The sequence below is a fragment of the Babylonia areolata genome, chromosome 7 (assembly GCF_041734735.1).
Source record: "Babylonia areolata isolate BAREFJ2019XMU chromosome 7, ASM4173473v1, whole genome shotgun sequence".
NCBI classification, from domain to species: domain Eukaryota; kingdom Metazoa; phylum Mollusca; class Gastropoda; order Neogastropoda; family Buccinidae; genus Babylonia; species Babylonia areolata.
Window position 1 is genome coordinate 24,349,163 of NC_134882.1, and position 21,024 is coordinate 24,370,186.

At 44.3% G+C, this 21,024-nt stretch overlaps 1 protein-coding gene across 2 annotated transcripts in view; it reads left to right on the forward strand.

Annotated features, from left to right (window-relative positions):
* The window catches only part of LOC143283911 (scavenger receptor class B member 1-like), a 231,628-nt gene extending 216,741 nt beyond the window's left edge, over positions 1-14,887 (forward strand). For both annotated transcript variants that reach the window (XM_076590328.1, XM_076590327.1), the window contains 3 exons: positions 310-361; positions 11,478-11,642; positions 14,654-14,887. In XM_076590328.1, coding sequence (XP_076446443.1) covers positions 310-361; positions 11,478-11,642; positions 14,654-14,794 — 358 coding nt within the window. In that variant the 3' untranslated portion in view covers positions 14,795-14,887. The remainder of the gene's footprint in view (positions 1-309; positions 362-11,477; positions 11,643-14,653) is intronic.
* The last annotated feature ends 6,137 nt before the right edge of the window (positions 14,888-21,024 follow it).

Consider the following 21,024-nt stretch of genomic DNA (forward strand, 5'->3'; position numbering starts at 1 on the left):
ATTGCTCTTTTTTATTTAAATTTTTTAGATATGGTTTATTATTTCCTCATGACCAAAAAACAAAAGAAAAACTTGGTACAAGTGATTGTGGTAAATTTATGAAATATTTTTCTTTCGATAGTAGTAAATGTGACTGCAAATGTTTTGGGTTTTTTTTTTCCTCTCCTGTGTGTGTCTGTGTCTGTGTCTGTGTGTAGTCTGCTGTGCAAGCATTTCATTATTTCTTTGTGTGTTTATGTGTGTATGTGGAAATTTTTATGCACCTGGTAAAAACATGTTTTTACTTATAATCATTTCTTTTGTTGTCAGCAAAACTCATGGCCTACCTCTGGCCTACATTCCTGTGCTGTGGCTAGATGGAGTAAGTAGTACATGTCAGCTGTGTAATATATGCATGTCTGCATTACTATAGTTTCTGGCCTAATAATGGGATACAGTGCACAAGGTGCCCCCCTGAATTTGAATGGAAAAAAAGGTTAATTTGAACATGTATAAGGTGCTCAAATCTCTTAAAAAGAAGTACAAAAAAAAGGTGCTCAAATCTGGTGTGATGTCTGTCTGATAAGCCACATCTGCTGAAAATCCATGAAAGTCTTTTTCATTGATTCGAGCAGAATGCTTCTGTTGACCACAGATTTTTTCTGTATAGTGATGTCATCTTCAGAAACTAGATCAGATTCTGGGTTGTTTTTGTCTCTGCTTGTCAACTCAGCCTTGTTATTCTGTTTGTCTGCATTGTTATCTGCTTTTTCTATCAGCTGGTACAATTTTTACCATTCAGAATCCTTCAGTTGAACTTCATTTGTTGTAAGTTCCAGAGCATCAATTTGTTAAATCAGTTTCCTGTCTGCTAGATCTGCTTCCAGTCTTGGTCACCACTTTATATGTTTGAAAGATTTGAAGGCAATCAGGTTAGTTTTATGATTTCCTGATTTCACACTATTTGCACTTTTTTTTTTGGGTGGGGGGGGGGGGTTGCTGCCCAATCATCTGCACTGTTTCAGTGGCATTACTCCCACACCGCTCATTTTGAGTCCCCTATATATAGCCACACCTGTATCTGGGATTGTCTGTCACAGTCCCAGTGCCAGCAGTCCACAGGGAACCAATGATGTTAGGTTGCCAGGAAGTCACACGCCTGAGGAGACCATACACTGCTGCTGAGTCACTTCAGTGGTGTTCAGTAGTGCCTGTTCTGATTTAACGTACTTAGGATATCACATACTGAGCGCCATACTGGCGACAATAATGGCTTTATTGTGGAGTCAGACTGAGTGAGCGTCCCCCCAGAGTGGAGACTGCCACCAGTCCCTCCAACAACAATTCCTCATGAATCTGCTGACACTGAAGACCTTGACAAGACTCAACCCAAGCGCGCGAGTGGAGGGGTATCGAAACCGAGTCACCATGAGAGCAGGGCATTAAAGGCCACTTAGTTTGGGACTTTTTTTTATGTGATCATAATGATGATAATGATGCTGTGGAGGTCCATTTAGGTTTGGGACTAAGTGACAAGGCTGTGCTTTACACTTTCATAATGATATCCCAGTGTCAACCAGGCCCGAGGGACACAGACACTTGCAGTGTTGGTCAGGAAATTAGAGCAACACACCCAAAGACATATCCGTGAAGTGGATGATACTCGACTGTGAGGTCCCAGTCCTTCCATTTAAGCCCACAGCACACTCACTTTTGGGTAGGAGTGAGCCGCAGTTCAGCTACCTAGGCTGCACCATCTCGTCTGACGCCAAGATCGACAAGGAGATCGACAACAGACTTGCAAAGGCAAACAGCGCATTCGGCAGGCTGTACAAGAGAGTATGGAACAACAAACACCTGAAGAAAGACACAAAGATCAGCGTGTACAGAGCTGTTGTACTGCCCACCCTGTTGTATGGCTCCGAAACCTGGGTCACCTACCGGCACCACATACGACTGCTTGATCGCTTTCACCAGCGCTGCCTTCGCACCATCCTCAGCATCCACTGGAGTGACTACATCACAAATGTCGAGGTCCTGGAGCAGGCAAAGACTATCAGCATCGAGGCAGTGCTGCTAAAGACCCAGCTACGTTGGGCAGGGCACGTGTCCAGGATGGAGGACCACCGCCTGCCCAAGATCGCGCTGTATGGCGAACTGTCCACTGGCCACCGTGACAGAGGAGCACCCAAGAAGAGATACAAAGACTCCTTGAAGAAAGCTCTCGGTGCCTGTCACATTGACCATCGCCAGTGGTCCGCAGTAGCCGCTGATCGAGAGACCTGGCGACGCACCATCCACCAAGCTGTCTCCTCCTTCGAAAACAACCGCAGGGCCAGCCTTGAGGACAAACGCAGAAGGAGGAAGAACCACAACGCTGCAGCCGCGAACCCAGACCAGACTTTCCCTTGCAACCGCTGCGGCCGACTCTGCTTTTCCCGCATTGGCCTTGTCAGCCATGAGCGTGCCTGCATCAGACATGGACAACGCCCTTCCTAGATCTTCGTCAGCGAAGCCAGGCCATGATGAGCCGCAGGCCGAAAAACCCACTACCACTGGGATTCGAACATGTGTCTTCCCAGCCATCAGTCTACAACGCTTACCACTTCACCACAGCGGCTGGTTATTTGCACCATAAATTTATCGCCAACTCTGATGCTACTCTTTTTTGTGTGCCATGAGGATGAATTGTGATTGTGTTCAATTTGAATTTGATGTCATAATGAATTATGTGCTTTAGTTTTAATTCTGTACAATGGTGAACATCAAGAATGTCAAATCGAACAGTGTTAAGACTGAAGCATGTAAGTGTTGCTATTCAGTGTTATCATATGTGTTTACTGTAATCAAGTATGTTGTCAAAATGTTGAGTTTGTTGTGAAAGGTGGCACCAGGCAGTGGTTGTCAGAATTCATCTTTCAGACACATACAGCTCATAATGCACAGGGATAAGATTTGAGTAGCACTCTCCCCAATGAATGTGTTATTTTACCATTTCTTTAGTATGATGTTTAAATATGAACATGTTATAAGATGGTTGTTTAAAATAAGCATGATTACATGTTATCAAAATATAATGCATTTGCGTAAGATAAGTTGATAAAAAAAAAATTGTGGTATCAAAAACTATTTACAGAAATTGACAGGTTTGGCTTCTTTCAAATTCTGGTGATTGGATCAGGATGCTTTTGTCCAGTAGTCAGATAGTAGGGTCTTTGTTTTTTGTTCAGCTTCATTTTATTGCAATGTGTGCTTATTCATGTGCACATTTTGACCACAGAAAATCAGAGAGAGACAGAGCAGAAAGAAACACTGAAAGAGTGAGGTGCTAATTCTGTTATAGTGTATTGCACTGCTTTTTACTCCTGACAGATTTGTTTTTCCCAGTCTTCTAGTTCAGAAGGACAAAGGGAAAGATAGAGAAAATGATGATTTAGTAAATGCAGTTTCAAAACGCCGATTCTGATGACCTTAGTCTTAAGTGTCTTGCCTTCCAATACTGGCAGGCCAGTTTTTCCTTCTCAGCAGACGCCCCTGCAGTCTGTAGCAGGCAAGCAGAATCTTCCTTGCTGCTTTGCCTGCTCGTCTGGGTAGGCATGGAAAAAAAGATTCCTACACTTTCCAGTATATGATCTGGGGAACTTAGCATTGTGGATGACGTAGTGAATTGCGGTAATATTATGCTTTGTAAGTATCTGAATCAGGTCAGGTCAGATAAATATAGCTGCTACTGGTAACCTGGATCCCAGTACTACCTGTCACAGGGTCGAATTGCTAGTGACTAAATCAGCACCCCCACCAGTCCCCTAGGGAGGATGGTGAGGAGGGTGGCTAGACACCCTGGTGGAATTAAATGACCCATCAAAGGGTGCCAGCTCTGGAGAGCTACCTGCGGCCACCTAGCTAAGGGAGTAAACCCTGACAGAAAATCTGGTGTGGGGCCCCTAAGGCGGTTGGATGGCAAACTTTGTCACTTTCCAGCAGCTCCTGCGGCCGTGTTGGCACCAAAATGTAACAGCCTTGCTGTTTCTTTGGATCTGTCAGTGAGGTGGAGAGGGGGGACTAGCTGCATGGGCAACAGCCTGTCTTCCATATTACATTGCCCTGGCTTATATCCGTCCATCCATCTACAAACACCTTTTATCTGCAACCTGGAGAGGACACTCCAGCTTCGCTACTAGCACTAGCGTTGGAACAACATGTGAAGCAACAGTTACCGGTTATATAGTTAGCGCTAAATTGGTGTAGAGCCGACGCCAGGGGTTGCTTTTGATGGTGGGAGGGACCCTCATGCCCCACTGGACAGCTACCGCCTGCCCAAGCTGGGCAGCCCCCAACCAATTAGGTGCTATCCCGCCACGACCTGCCTTCTTCTATGGGTGTATGAAGATTAGGAGAATATCCGACAAGCAGGTCGTTAATTTCCGCACCAGGCAAAAAGAAAACTTCAAGAAATGGATCAACAATGAAACTGACCTGTTGGAATGTCCGGACAATGATGCCTGGGCTCTCCCAAAATCTGCAAGACATCAGTGACGCCAGAAAGACGGCCGTCATAAACAGCGAGATTAAATGTGGACATTGCCTCTCTGCAGGAAACATGGCTGGCTGATTCTGGAATACTAAAGGAGAGGAACTGCACCTTCTGACAAGGAAAGAGCTCTGATGCCCCAAGAGAGTATGCAGTAGGCTTTGCAGTCAGGAACAGCCTGCTGAACATGATCGAACCAGGCAGCGGCGGTTCAGAATGACTCCTGACTCTCCGCCTCAACACATCCGAAGGCTATGTCACTCTCGTCAGCACATATGCTCCAACTCTGTCCGCCTCTCCAGACGCCAAGGATGAGTTCTCCGAAAATCTTGCATCAACCAAAAGAACATCCCCAGGACAGAACAACTTGTTCTCCTGGGCGACTTCAGTGTCAGAGTGGGTGCAGACAACTCGTGGCCCTCCTGTCTCGGTTCCTTTGGAGTGGGGAAAATGAATGAGAATGGACAGTGACTACTTGAGTTTTGTGCCTGCCATGAACTATGCATCGTCAACTCCTTCTTCAAGATGAAGCCCCAACACAAAGTCTCCTGGAGGCACCCACGCTCAAAACATTGGCACCAACTGGATCTGATCCTAGTAAGACGAGCTGCCATCAAAAACCTTCTCCACACTTGCTCTTACCACAGCGCAGACTGCGACACGGGCCACTCTCTGGTATGCTGCAAGATCAGACTGCAACCAAAGAAGTTCCACTGCTCAAAGAAACAAGGGAACTCTCGCATTGACATCAGCAAGATGTCTCAGCCAGACTTTGTAGAACAGTTCGAGAGGCCTTTGAGAGAGAATTTGATGCATTGCAGCCCACAGGAAGATAGGAAAACGCTACAAGACACCATGCACCGCATTGCTATGGCCACCTTTGGGAAGAAAACCGCGAAGTCCCACAACTGGTTTGAGGCCAAATCATCAGAGATGACTCTTACTATTGAGGCCAAGCACTCTGCACTCACCGAGTACAAACGGTCACCCAGTGAGAAGAACCTGCAAATCCTCAGGGCCACCAGGAGTAAGGTTCAGCTTAACGCCAGGCGATGTGCAAATGAGTACTGAACAGAGCTCAGCGAAGAGATACAGAATGCTGCTGGAAGAGGCAACATCCGAGGGATGTATGATGGCATCAAGAAGGCACTGGGACCAACACAGAGCAAGACTGCCCCTCTCAAATCCTCCACTGGGAAAGTAATCAACGATCCTAGCCAGCAGATGGAGAGGTGGGTGGAATACTACTCCGACCTCTGCTCCACAGAAAACATGGTGTCCAACTCAGCCCTCGATGCCATCATGTGCATGCTGGTCATAGAAGAACTTGACGCAGAGCCAGCTGAGGACGAACTCAGCAAGCCTGACATCAGGCAAGGCACCTGGCAGTGACGGAATTCCCCCAGACCTCACTAAACACTGCAAGACTACTCTTCTGCATCCTCTGCACACAGTCCTCTGTCAGTGCTGGAATGAGGGAGCTGTACCGCAGGACATGAGGGATGCCAAGATCATCACCCTGTACAAAAACAAGGGCGAAAGGAGCGACTGAAACAACTACAGAGGCATCTCGCATCTCAGCATTGTACACACAGGTCCTCCTAATCTGCCTCCAGAAACTGGCCAAACGCATTTACCTGGAATCACAGTGCTGTTTCACCAGGGGATATGTGCTCTAAAGACACCAATTATCGGTGCCAAGGGAGGCAACTCCACATTTGTAACCTAGGCGGTTGGCAATGTAGTTACTTCCCTTCCACCTGCACAGCATGTCACTCATGCCCCCTTTACTGACCACCAACGATGTTTTTTCACATTCTTATTGGGTCTTGCTGTCCATTGGTGGGATTTACTCAACTTTGCACAGCAACTGCACCTTTCTTGCTGTTTCTCAGGCTATGTGCCACTGAACTTTAGGGTTCTTCATCCCCCCACACTTGCACACAGTCCTTTGCAGGCGACCAATCCAATTACCATTCTCTTCTGGTCATACACAATAACATGAAATAAATCACAATATTTTCCTTTCTATTCATTTTGATTTATTATCAAAATCAACAACAACAACAACGACAATATATATATATATACATATATATATATATATATATATATATATGTAAATTTATGTATAATTTTGCTGTATTTATACACATTTATATTTACACTTATAGATGTATACTTATCCCTCATTATACACGTGTGTGCGCTTACGGGATATGTTCATACGATTTTCATATTAACATGTATTCAGTCATCATGCGATGTCGCATGAGAGCTTTGCTGATGACACACAACTTCATCAGTCGGCTTCCATAGCTGAATTTGATGCACTGGTGACTCGAACACAGGAGTGCATTGCTGGCCTAAAGGACTGGATGACTCTCAACAAGCTGCAACTAAATGATGATAAGACTGAATTTATGATAACCTGTCCAAAGAAGTTTCGTCAACATCCTTCCTTTCCTGACTCTGTTCTGATCAGTAGCACACCTGTTTCACTTTCTCCTTCTGTTTGCAGTCTTGGTGTAATCCTAGACCAGTCTCTTTCCTTCCAACAGCACATTTCGAATATTTGTAAAGTTGCCTATTTGGAACTGCATAGAATCAGCTCTATCCGCCACTATCTCTCAACTGATGCAACCAAGACACTTGTATGCTCTCTGGTTATCTCAAGATTTGATTACTGCAACTCTCTTTTGGCCAGCCTTCCCAAATATCTGTTAGACAGACTCCAACGAATTCAGAATAACGCTGCCAGACTCATTTGCAGAGCTTCTAAATTTGACCATGTTTCTCCTCTCCTTCAGTCTCTCCACTGGTTGCCTGTTTCTGATCGAATAGACTGTAAGCTATCCACTCTGACCTTTTCTACAGTCAATGGATCTGGCCCCAAGTATCTTTCTGAACTCCTCCATATCTATACCCCGTCTCGCCAGCTCCGTTCCTCCTCTGATACTTGACTTCTTAGGATACCTCACGTCAGAAGTAAGACCTATGGACACAGATCGGTTTTTTTTCAATCGCCAAAGACGTGGAACAAGCTCCCTGATAACCTCCGTCATTCTGATTCCCTCACATCTTTTAAATCTCATCTCAAAACTCACCTTTTCCCTCAGCAGTAAGTTCAGTTGTGGCAGGTCCACTTCCTTTGCGTTAGCTGTGCTTGACTATGTATGTATACATATATATGTGTATATAACTACATGCATGTATATTAATGTGTATTGTGTGCGCGTGCGTTTATGTAAGTTTGTGCCTGCCTATGTGTGCGTATGTGTTAGGGTAGCTGTTAGATACACATGGATTGTTAAAATGTATGTACGCAGTGTGTGTTTGAGTGTGTGTGTGTGTGTGTGTGTGTGTGTGGTCATATTTTGGTGTGTGTATGTAACATAGATGTAATGTTTTATGTTAACAAAGCGTTTTTGTAAAGCACCTAGGGCAGATTCTGGATAGTGTGCAATATAAGTATCCATTATTATTATTATAATTATTATTATTATTCATTGAGATTCCCTACATAGCAATATATGCACATTTGCATTTGCGTCATTCTGTACATGATGCCTAGAACTCTATGCTTCTACATACTGGCACAATATTCATATGTGTATGTACATCTCTTATATATGTGCATACACAGATTCCTTTCCATTACTGATTAGGCACACATACCCATTTACTTGGGTATATCTGTGCAGGCTACATGTATGCTTGTACAGCCGCTTATTTCTTGTGCCTCAATCTCTTGTCATTGTCATATTCCTGACATGAGTTGATGGAAGTTTATAATCCCTTTGTACACATATGTATTCATTTTCATAAATACATCCCTACCTTGCTTTTGGAGGACGACTGCATTCACAGACAAAACTGCCTCGTTCAAGCCTGAATGTATGCTCCTTCACATATCTGCAGTGGCTGGTCCTTAGGGACTCACACACACTCCCTTCTCACCCACAGGGCTAAGGATGCCCTCTCTTGGTGCAAGGAGGGACAAAGCAGTCCAACTCATTTGCCTACAACAACCCTGGGTTTGCACCACTGTGGTTGTCTTAACAGCTTCTCAAGGGCCCTACATCCTAGCTGGCCCTGCCATTGATGGATGTTGGTCTTTGCCTCTCAAGCTTTATCAGGCCTAAAAACTGCCTGGCACAACCCCAGCTTCACACTGCTGTGGTTGTGATATGTCTCACATGGCCTGTACCCATCGCCTTCCAAGTTCTATCAGGCCTAAAGACTGCCCACTGGGCAGGAGACAATCAGGCCCCACGCTTGGCATTGGGTACACTTCTTACTTGCTCAACCCAAGGTCCATCCCTCCCACCCCTCACTGGTAGCAGAAAGCCTGGGTAAAAATTGCGTTCCCCTATGCTTAAGAGGAACAACATGTTGATCAATGGGAATGATTCTCCCACAGCACAACGAAAACCTTTGTGCCCTCTCGTACCAGCACAGTAGCTGCTGCTTTTTGGTCAGTTAGCTCGGCCCGCCATCCTGCTTGAACATTAATGCCGCATCAGCTCCTGAAACCATTGGTGTTGGAAAATGATTTCCCCACCTTTTCTTACTTGACTGACCCTTTTCAGTTTTGACACAACCACTGCAGTGGTTACAGAGGGGCAATCTTCACATACACTGCTCCAATGGATCTTGCTGCAACAAAGGCCATTAGCCAGGTGGCAGCACGCAATACCGGCCTACTCTGTTCTTTAAGCCAGCATCGTCCCTATTGCGGTGCTCGTTCCCACTCTCTCCCGAGTTTTCACTCTCCGCACTGCAGGTGGCCCCTCATTAACTCATGCAGGCCCCTCATTCACAGGGTCACCTCCTGTTTCCCTTATCGCCCACAGGGGCTTTTCACAGAAAGGTTGATACTCTGGCGCGTCTCCTGCCTACAAGCACAGATCTTGCCAGTGGGACACCCCCTGAGGTGTTTTCAGAGCCTCATTTTTCAGCCAAGGGCCTGTCTGAGGATGACTTTGTTCTCACTGTGGCAGCAAGCACCATGTCTTTCAGGCACACGGTTGCCCCACAAGACCATGTCATATCCGTCTGGCTTCCTTACATTTCAGCAGAACCTCTTTGTTGGCCACCTTCATACTTCAAGCACACAACAACAGCCGTTTCCTGCTTTACTCATGCTGACTCATGCCCTCCAATGGCTAGTACAGCAGATCAACAGCCATTCTGTCCCACTGCCCCTCACGGCTTCATCCCACACTTCAAACGTACCACACAGGGCCAGACCCAGTCATGGATCTAGTCCCATTTCTCAGTTAGTGCCTTCAGCACAACCAACCTTTTTTAATGGAGACCACCTCTTCCATTAGGAACCCCACCACAGAGACTCCATGGCCTAGAGGCACCTGAAGCACACTCCCACAGCCTGATCCAACCCACCTATTGACTGCCTACAACATTCTGTATGTTGATCCAACATGCCACACCCCCACAGAGGAGCCACCAAGTATCACATCTCTTGTAGCCTAATGCCTGCCATTCTATACTCGGGCAACAGACCAGTGTTGCTTTTTGTAGCTACAAAAAAGGGGGGTGGGGGCAGGGGGGAGGGGGCGCACCCATCACCTGTCAGCTCACATGGAGGAGCCCTACAGATAGGACGGTCACGCCTAAGGCAAGCCCAATATCCTGGTGGGCTGCCTCTGTCTGGGGCCACAGATCCCTTCAGACACAATTATTTCTTTCCCAATTGGCCCACAACTGATGTTGACTCATCGGATCATGCCACGTGCACCTTGCATTGAGGTTCAGCCTCCACCTGCCCTCTTACATTTCTCGAGGGCTTCATGATAAACTGTCCGCCCTCTAGCTCAATTCAGAAAACCCCACAGGGTACACATTGCCACCTCTCACTTTGACTGGAAAGGTTTGAAACTAGTTCATCAGTTGACTCCTTGACTACTCTTGCGAGATTAGCAAGACATCTCTCTCTCGAAAGACAATCAGTGTGATTAAAGGCATGGATGCAGACATAGGGTTGGGACTTACTGCCTCCTCAGCCAGAGTTCATGAAGTCAGGGCATGGTCCTCATGTCTCGCCTTGCCCACTCAGGAAAAACCCTGCTACTTTATTGATTTCTACTTGAGAGACGTCTCACACTTCAGCAAGGATGGCTCAAGAAGCATCACCTCTACAGTGGTCGCACAACAAGCCATTGCCGTGCACAGACAGTAGAACAGGTGAGCCCTCCACCTTGTCGTGTCATTCTGCACTAGTGGGTCACGGTAAAGTATGTGTAGTGAAAAGGATTTTTTTTTTCCTAAAATTACGTTTATCTAACATACTTACCGTGACCCACATTTAAGACCCTCCCGTCCTCCCCGCTTCCTGTTCTCTCTGGACACTGCACTGGTTACGGTTAGGTGCTGTCAAAAGAGGAAGCTAGACAGGGATACAGAGGGGAGGTAACATACTTCCAGGAGTTTATCGGCCGTAGCTACTTTCATTTTCTCCGCATTGGCGGATAGTACTTTTGACAGGACAGGAATCAGACTCCCTGCCGGAGTCTGCACTAGTGGGTCATGGTAAGTATGTTAGATAAACGTAATTTTAGGGAAAAAATTTCCTTTAAAATATAGTGCAGGGAAAGATATATAGAAGGCAAAAGATCAAAATGAAAACATGAAAGAAAATGGGCCACGATTAGTGAACTCCTATAACGTGCACACACCAACCCAAATGTGAAACACTTTAAGATAATAAGCCTTGTGGTCATCCAATAACCATGGTTACTCCAGAGATGGTTACCCAGGTAAGGCCAGTGATCGATAATAATCCAATAATTACTGTTGAAATTGGGCTATTGAACGCATTGTTATGTAAGCTGCATCCCCATACTTTTTTTTAAACTGGGAATTTATTCACAAATATGACTGAATGGCAGTATAACTGATGACACACACCAGATGCAGCTAATTTTCTTGTCTTGCTTGTGGCCAGGTTGCCAAAGTGGACGACTCGATTGGGGGCATGTTCAAGAACCAGATTGAAATCCCACTGACAGTCATCAAGTATTTCCGCTATTCCTTGTTTGGAATTGGGCCAGTCATGATGTTGATACCTGCTATAGTGTTCCATCTCCACAGGCAAAAGAACAAGAAAAAGGTATCAGAGCTTAGAAATTAATTAATGATTCTGTCATTCATAGATAAGAATTAACTCACTACCAGTTTTAAATGAGGCAAGTCTTGAATCTCCTCAGAGAAAAGAATAAAACAAAGTCAAGAAGCTTGATGAAAGTCTTGAAAAGAGATTCAGATGACATGGAAGAGTTTTAGAATTTATGAAAATCTTGAAAAGAGATTCAGATTAATATGTCTTCAATGCAAGGATTGTGAAGACTATGCATTCAACATTTCAGTGTTCCATAGTGTGACACATGAAATCAACTCCTCTTCTTCTTCTTCATGGGCTGCAACTCCCATGTTCACTCATATGTACACGAGTGGGCTTTTACCTGTATGACCATTTTTACCCCACCATGTAGGCAGCCATACTCCATTTTCAGGGGTGTTCATGCTGGGTATGTTCTTGATTCCATAGTTCGCCCAACTCTGACATGGATTACAGGATCTTTAATGTGTGTATTTCATCTTCTGTTTGCTTATACACACGAAGGGGGTTCAGGCACAAACAAGTCTGCACATATGTTGACCTGGGAGATCAGAAAAATCTCCACCCTTTACCTACCAGGCACCGTTACCAAGATTCGAACCAGAGACCCTCAGATTGAAAGTCCAGTGCTTTAACCACTTGGCTTTGCTCATGTCAAATCAAGTCAATTACATTTAAATAAACAAAGAAATTGTACCCAAAACTTTCTGACCATATCTGAGTGGGCTGTTTCAACATATATACCGAACTATTCAACTTTGGATGTTTCATTTCTATATGTTAAGAACTTCTACTACAGAAATTCAAATTCTTTAAGATATACAAGTCCAAATACAGTTGTTTTCCAATACAACAACAGATGCCTTCTGTTTGCTGTAAACATAAAAGTATAATGTTTAACACTCTATATCATTCTTTTTTTTTTAACAAATACATTAAAACACAAAATAAAACTAAATATTCACTGATACAGTATGATAGTCTTTCTTCAGCTAATCTGTCAGTCTTTGCATGTAAATGTTGTTCTGCTTCACTCAGTGTTCACTGTATTTCTCCTAAGGGCTCAGTCTGATAAAACACATCAAATTCTCAAAAAGGTAAACTTAAAAATTAAATTTCACAGTCTGTGTACATTTCACACACATCAATAGAATGTTCACAGCAACCACTGGGTAAATGTTCAGGTGTTTTTTTGGGTTTTTTTAGGTATGTTCCAGCCCTCTTTTTTTTAGGTATGTTCCAGCACTTTTTTCACTCTTCGTCATATCTTCTTGGATGTTTAACAACATGTCCATATCTTGTTTTCACACTATTGTTACTGTTTTCATTGTCCATAGATTGTCATGGTGTTCCCCCTTTATCTATCACCATTTTCTCGTTCACTCTGTTTTCTTCTCTCCTTCCTGCTTCTTTCGCATTCTTGCTTGCTTCATTCACACTTTTTTCTGTCACTTTCTCTCTCTCTTCTTTCTCTCTCTGGTACTTTTCTTTGGCATTTGTTGTTTTCACACTGTTTTCTCTCGTCATGTCACATTTATCATTGCAGTTTGACATTGGTTTGACATCACTCTGAGTGCTAGTACCAAGAGTAGGTCTGAGCATTTTCCTATTTCAGCAGTATATCACATTTTGTTTATCCTCGACAACATAAGATCTTGGTGTATCATGAGGGAAAACTATTTCTGCCTTCTTCCACTTATTAGAATAGAATAAAATACGTCTATTACCAATTGTACTGGGGTCACAAGGAATATTGGGGAGGGAGGGTGGACGGGAATAGTACATAAAAAGGTACAAACATAAATAAAAAATCATACACAAACACTGATATAGTAGAATTTAGGATACATATATTTGCATATTAATACAAGAACTTGTGCACACTCACCCATGCATGCACACACACACACACACACACACACACACAACACACACACACACACACACACACACACAACACACACAAACACACACACACACACACACACGTTTCAAAAGAAGCCGCATATTACATGTTGATGGGGCTGATGACTAGATCTTCAGGTAAATGGTTGTTGATTGCACAATTGTATTTAATCATACTGGATTTGTTTGAGAAACAGGGCATTGACTGCTTTGGGGGAAAAGCTATAGGCTCCTTATACTTCTATACTGTCAGCCAGAGGGGAGCATCTAAAAAATCCCAAAACCTGGAAGTGATTCATCCTGGCTGATTGATTTTGGTTTTTTGAGTAGCTGCTCATAATATATGTTGTCTAGAGAAGTTAGATCAGCCTAGTAATCTTGGTGGCAGTTTTTACGATTCTGTTCAGGGCTGCGACTTCTGCCTTGGAAATGTTTTTGTACCAAACAGTAATAGCAAAGGTTTACACTCTTTCAACAACTGCTCGGTAGAAATCAACCATGTTTTCTTTTTTAATTCCGAACTTTTGGAGGCGCCGAAGTACAGGTGATGTTGTGTTTTCTTAATAATTTTTTTTGGTATTTTTCTCCCATTTCAATTCGTTGGAAATGGTCAGTCTGAGAAATTTAGATTCGCTGATGATCTCTGCTTGCTTGTCTTTCATGCCAAATGGTAAGGGGTCAGATTTGGTCTTCCTGAAATCTAAAATGAATTCTTTTGTTTTTGATATGTTGAGTTATAAGTCGTTTTGATCACACCAGCTGACAAGTTCTAGTACTTCTTCCCTATATTTTACCAAACTGCATCATGACTGGCTCACCTGATTTAAAAGCGGACAAATTTGTTACGGCTTTCTTGTGAAAGTATTCCTTTTGCCTGAGCCTTTGAATGAATGTTTGATGGGTGGTGTTTGATCTTTTTCTTTACTTTTCTTTTTTTCTCTGCTCCTTTCCATGAAAAAAAAGAAGAAATACCTTATCTGAAAATGAAGGTATATGTGTGGTTTTATTCAGCTTTTACCATTTGGAAATATTGGATGTTTTTACATGGAGAATATAAAGACTAAATCCATGTTCATATTTTCATTCCATTTTTTCAGCTGTTCCAGAATGGACATGCACAAAACGGGTATGGACACAATGGCTCTGTGCAGAATGGCTTGGCACAGGATGGTCATGCACCTGTGGATGAAACAGTACCAAATGAAAGAACCCACTTGATACCACCAGGACACAACTGATCAGTCCAGAATTATTTTGCTATGTGGCTGAGGATCTGGATCAGTTGAAATGCAGCCACTCTGCCACATAGAGAAATCTAGTGATGGTGTTCAGTAAAGGGGCAGGGGATTTAGGGGTTGGGGTAGGAGCATCAGCTAGAGAAAGCAGTTTTAGTCATTTTGGTGCACCTCACATTGCAGAGCTTGAGCCGGGTGTCGCCATTTTGCTGAGCGTGTGACGAGCGAGTCAAAACACAGCCAGTAACCCATCCAAATTCAAATAAAGGACTACCTCATGACATAAATAGGGTTTCTAGCTATCAGCAGAATCTAAAAAGATTCCCCAAGCTAAAGCTACCAGTGTTTTTTTCATCGAATTCAATACAAACCAGGAAAAAGTCAGAATATGGCAGTGATGAGGTTTCTCATCATACAGGCAGCCTAGGGGTTAAAATGGGAGCCTCACTTCCTTTTTATTTACTGAACACTAGTTTCTCTAAGGGGCTTTTAGGACACAGATGTTCATATTTAAATCCTTCCTAATTTTGTACAGTATTTTTTATGATTTATTTATTGATGACCAATGTCACTGTACATAACGTTGTCAGCATTGTACTAAAGCATGTGCATGAATGAAAATGTTCTTGCGGACATTTGTGCTTGGGAGACATGAATGAACTTTACAGGTTTGATTTAACTCTGTTGTGCATTTAGAAAACATCAAAAATTTACCCTGGTACTTTACAATACAGTGTTTGTTTTAGCCCTCAACTTCAACTGCTATAATAAGTAATGAATTACATTGAAATATGCTTTTAACAAATGATGTAAAGCATAAAGTGGCACGAGTTGCTGTGTATGTATTCTGTGCAATCCACCTTCCTCCCCCATCTCTCTGTAGATAGTGCAGGAAAATTAGGCCAGTTATTGAGGACAGTAAGTAAGTAGGCCTCCTTCGGTCATGGCTGACCATGGATAGAGTATATCCGACCAAATATCTAATTGGGCTGTCTGCTTGGACCAAGCAGCGTCGCCTGTGACTGTAGAGACCGATGCGAGAGAGACAGTCTCTGTCGCAGCGATCACATTTGTAAGCTGATGCTGGTCTGTTGGCTGCCGTCCCTTTTCTGTGAGCTCACTTTTCTGCTGCAGCAGCTGACAGTTTGTCCTCACCAATCCGTAGCTGATTCTTGAGAGTGCTTCTCCAGCTGTTGTGGTCATCTGCAAGGTCTTCCCAGGACTCAGTGTTGATCTCAAGCGCCTTATGTCACGTTTGCAAACGTCTTTGTATCTCAGCCGTGGGCGGCCGATGCTTCTCTGCCCCATGGCGAGCTCTCCATAAAGGATGTCTTTTGGGATGCGACCATCTTCCATGTGACGAACGTGGCCCAGCCAGCACAGCCAACGCTGTCTCAGCATGGTATACATGGTCAGGAGGCCAGCGCGAGTCAGGACTTCAGTGTTTGTCACCTTGTCTTGCCAGGAGATGCCGTGTATGTGCCGTAGGCTTCTCAGGTGGAAGGTATTGAGCCTTTTCTCCTGACAAGCATGTTTGTTCCACGCCTCACTGCCATACAGCAAGGTGCTGAGGACGTAGGCGTTGAATACGGCCATCTTTGTCTTCGTGGTCAGCTTGGGATTTGTCCACTCTCTTTGTGTGAGGCGGGCTAGCATTGTGGCTGCCTTCCCGATCCTCTTGTCGATCTCTGTGTCAAGGGAGAGGTTGTCAGTGATGGTGGACCCAAGGTAAGTGAATTGATGGATGGCTTCAAGCTCGTAGTCATCAAATGGTGATGACTGGTGGAGATGGCGTGTCTTGGCCTAGGACGTTTGTCTTCTTGAGACTGATGGTCAGACCGAAATCTTTGCAGGGCTAGGAGAAGCGGTCCATTAGTGACCGCAAGTCCTGCTGGGTGTGGTTCACAACTGCGGCATTGTCGGCAAAGAGCATGTCTCTGATGAGGGTTTCACGGACTTTTGTCCTTGCTCTGAGGCGGGCGAGATTGAAGAGCCTGCCATCTGATCTGGTCCGCAGGTAGATCCCTTCTTGCGCTGTGCTGAACGCATGCCTCAGGAGGAGAGCAAAGAAGATTCCAAATAGGGTTGGGGCAAGGTCGCAGCTTTGTTTGACACTGCTGCGTACGTCGAAGGGCTTGGAGAGGTTACCATTAACCTTCGCCGGACGGTGCTATTGACTATACACGGAAGATGGTGTGGGTCCATGTGGACCCATGTCCCTCAAAGAGGGAAAATCATGTCCACCCTTCCACAGACGGTATGGGTCAATGTGGACCCATGGCCGTCATAGAAGGAAATTTTGTGTTCATCCCTCCGAAGACGGTGTGGGTCCAGGTGGACCCATGTCTATAAAGAGGGTTATTTTAATCTGATTTTGGCGAAGTTCTCAAAATACTGCTCCATCCTGCAACAATGGCGGACAGTGGCGCTTATGCTTCCATCACAGCAGAATTTGTGTGTTAGTATGTGTGTGTGTGTGTGTGTGTAAACTGTATGTGTATATGTTGCATGTCTGTATGTGTGACACTGACTAAGGAATGTTACCTGAAATGCAGACTATATTTCTAAGGCAATTAGGCTTCAAGCAGCAAGAAAAAAGAAACATAAAAATACAAGCAAGATCAAAACATCAAGAACACCAAGCAGTAGTAAGAAACACACACACAAAAAAGAACTCAACAAGCAAGGATCATGTTAGGTCATGACATTGTGTAAGAGCCAAATACCATATCTTTTCTGCATTTGGTATAGCTGAAGAACATGTATGCATTTTAGAATTCTCATGATGTGACAAGTTCAGCGTTTTTACTTTGAGCACGCACAGGAAGGGCAAAGAATTTGCATGTGGTCGGGACAAACATGCTGACTGCATTTCTGGCACCTCTGTCTCACTTTTCGATCAGCCTTCCATGAGCAGAAAAAGCAGCGTGCTTTCTTGCGCTGTGTGGGGGCAGCTTCACTTGATGTTCCAGGATCAGAACTGGCTTGCCTCTTGTGCAGTGTGCTGGCAGCTTCACCTGATCTTACTGTCTCAGACTTGTCTTGCCTGACCGTTTTTGCTCTTGGCATTTTGTGCCCTTCTGACTCAAGCTCAATCCTCTTGATTGAACGTTTCATCAGATCAAGAGTGCCCCGGTGCATGTTTGTGTGCATGAGACGGCGCTTCATGTGTGGCAACGTCAGGCTTTTACTGATGCATTGGATGAATGCACTTCGTGCATCTTTCTTTGCAAGAGAATCATCTTCAAATTTGAAATTGCACCTGCCTCTGAAAGGCACAAGCTGCTCATCCTCAGTTAAAAGGGGCCCAGCAATGTAATGGGTACTAAGGTTTTTGTTGAATTCGTCCCAAACGTCTCTGAAAGGGGCAAATGAATCTTTTGCTCTTCTGTTTGATCTTGTGGATTTGTCATCAAATCTCAGACAACACATGAGGATTTAGAATTTGTCCCTATTCACGGCTGCTCTTACAAGACTGACCCTGTATTCCTGATCCCAAATTTCGCTGTACTTTGACTGCTCAGTCTCTCTCTCTCTCTCTCATTCTCTCTGTCTCACCTCTCACCTCTAACTCCCCCTCATCTCAGTGTGAAGGTCCTGTGTGCTGATAAAAAGAAAAAGAAAAGAAAACAGCCAGAAATAAGCATTCTGTGGAATTATATTCATAAGTGAAATCTCGTCAACACAAACATGACCTCAATTTTCCTCCTTTCCTTCTGATCCCCTCCCTTGACAACATCCCTCACTCCTCTTGTTTCCCACCACCAGACACCACCTCCCATATGCATACTTGCCCTCCGCTCTCTCCCAGTCTCTGCCACCAATGGTGAGAGGGGGGTGGAGTGGTGGGGGTGGATAAAACCACACAGTCAATGAGTGTGGCAAAATTGGCACTGAGCCAAGACAGTGACCGCTTGCTCTGGCTGAGAATCCCTGACTGTTGAAATTGATATGACCAGTCACATACCCACCCCCACCTCCCTCCAGTCATCCCCCTTCCCCATTTCTTTCCTCAAACCAGCACACAAGTTTGTCAGCGGAACAGACACTACAGCAGCAGAGACCAGATGGTCAGTTATATCGGTACAGTACAAACTTGTGTGATAAGTACATTTTCCTTGTAAACACACACACACACACTGAGGAGAGGTCCTCCCAAACCTCTTAAAAATCAATAATTTCGTTTTCTGGCAGGAGTTGAGTTGGCCCTTGATGGTCAACTGGGCCAAACTGAAATCAGTAGTACTAATAGTGATGATATCAATTTAATGTGAAATCTGCAATAGATAAATAATACAGGTGTATATGAGGGACCTGAATCACAGCCTTGGACATGATTGCATGATGACACAGATCTTCAGGAAGGAACACTCTGAGAAGTAGCCGTTCTTAAAGCCGGGGAGGAAAAGAGACGCGTATGTGTTTTGCGACATCAGTCAGACTGATGACAGATGTATGTTTGCTGAGATGTTCCCGAAAATTTAACCCTGTCCCTGATTCTAATGTGTGTTGTTCCTGAAAAGCAAATTTGGGGGTAGGCATGCCTGATGTTCTGCTTTTTGACCCCCAAAAAAGCAATACGCCAGTCAAGGCCTCAATCTCAACATCGTCACAATCTTGCCATTAAATAAATTTTTTCCTGGTACTGATTTTGTCTATACAAATTTGTGAAACGGACAGTGTCCTAAATGATTTTGTCTGAAATAAACTGTATGTATCATACGGATCATGCACATTTTGGGTTCCAGGGACCTGACTAGGGGGACGCTTGAAAATGTTCTTAGACGGCGTCTTTGTTTTTCCGGTCACTGGAACTTTGCTCCATCTTGTTCCGTCCTTTGCTGTATATGTGTTGGAATCTGGTGGCACTTCTTGCTCCTCACCTGACTGAGAAAAGACTTCTTCTTCATCTTTTTCGAAATCTGGTTCATCATCACTAGGGGACTCCGCATCAGGCTCAGGTGGAAGAAATTCTTCGTCACTAGTCATCGCCACTTTATTGTTCGTGGTCCTGGGAACTGGCAATCCGTGTTCTTTGCTCATCTGGGGTAACCAAGCAAAGCAGAGATAGGTACAATATAGTCAGATATGATTCCATAAATTTGCAGTTATGTTTTACACACACACACACACACACACGCACACACACACACACCCTGTCATCGAAAAAACCCGGGCAACGTTGTAAGCATTTGCAACTAAAAATGACAAGCAACAAAAGTAAGCACTTGTAAACAATTAACCCATAAACACTAGAGCACCAAAACAGAGAGAGAGAGAAAGCCCCCCCCAACCCCCCACCCTCCCCCTTGTCTCCCCAGACACATGCGTAGACTACAGGCAAACATACACACATAAAACAATTGAAAGGGAAAGTAGGCATTCATACCAAAATCTTCTTCTGGGGATAGGAAAGCAAAACAGTGGGTTTCATTGGTTTTTATAAAGCACATACGTTAATCCCCCTATCCACTCCTCTATCGGCACCTGTGAACGCATGAACTACTGCGTGAGTACACCTCTGTGATTGTATTCTTCAAGCCTTTTTACGTTATTGATTAGTTTTGGCTAGCTTTGGGATGCAACTTGAACTGAGACAGAGACAGATACAAACCATAGATACAAGCCATTTCTGCACTCCCCAAACCCCCGACCCATCAATCTTATTTCCCCTAATAAGTAGTCAAGTGGTTAAAATTCTAACTCAAAATGTTGATATACTCACCAAAATTACGATCTTCCTCTGCGTCAGCGCAGGTGACAAGGGCTTCAAAAATGTTGGGTCTGTCCATGACGGTATCAGAGTGACTGTCCAGCCTCCATGAGAGATACTCGTAGCAAGGAGTGAACGTGGGAAAAACCCGCCGCTTCATCAGAACTTGTTACTTTCAGAAGTGCTAGTATCGGTTTCAGTTTCTGTCTCCAGCATGCAAAGAGGGGTCCTACAGACCTCCCCATTGTCGCCCTCTGTAGCCAAGGGTTACAATTTTCCTTCTTTGCGAGCCATGGGTCCACACGGACCCACGCCGTCTGCGGAGGGGTAAACACAGTTTTCCCTCTTTGCGAGCCATGGGTCCACACGGACCCATACCGTCATCAGTGACTAGTTAAAATGTCACCTTTAATTACTTTTTGAAATTTTGACCCATATTTTCGAAATTTTAGGACAAGGAGGGGATTTGTGTGTTTGGAGCATATCTAAAATTTCATTGAAAAACATCTATAAATATAAG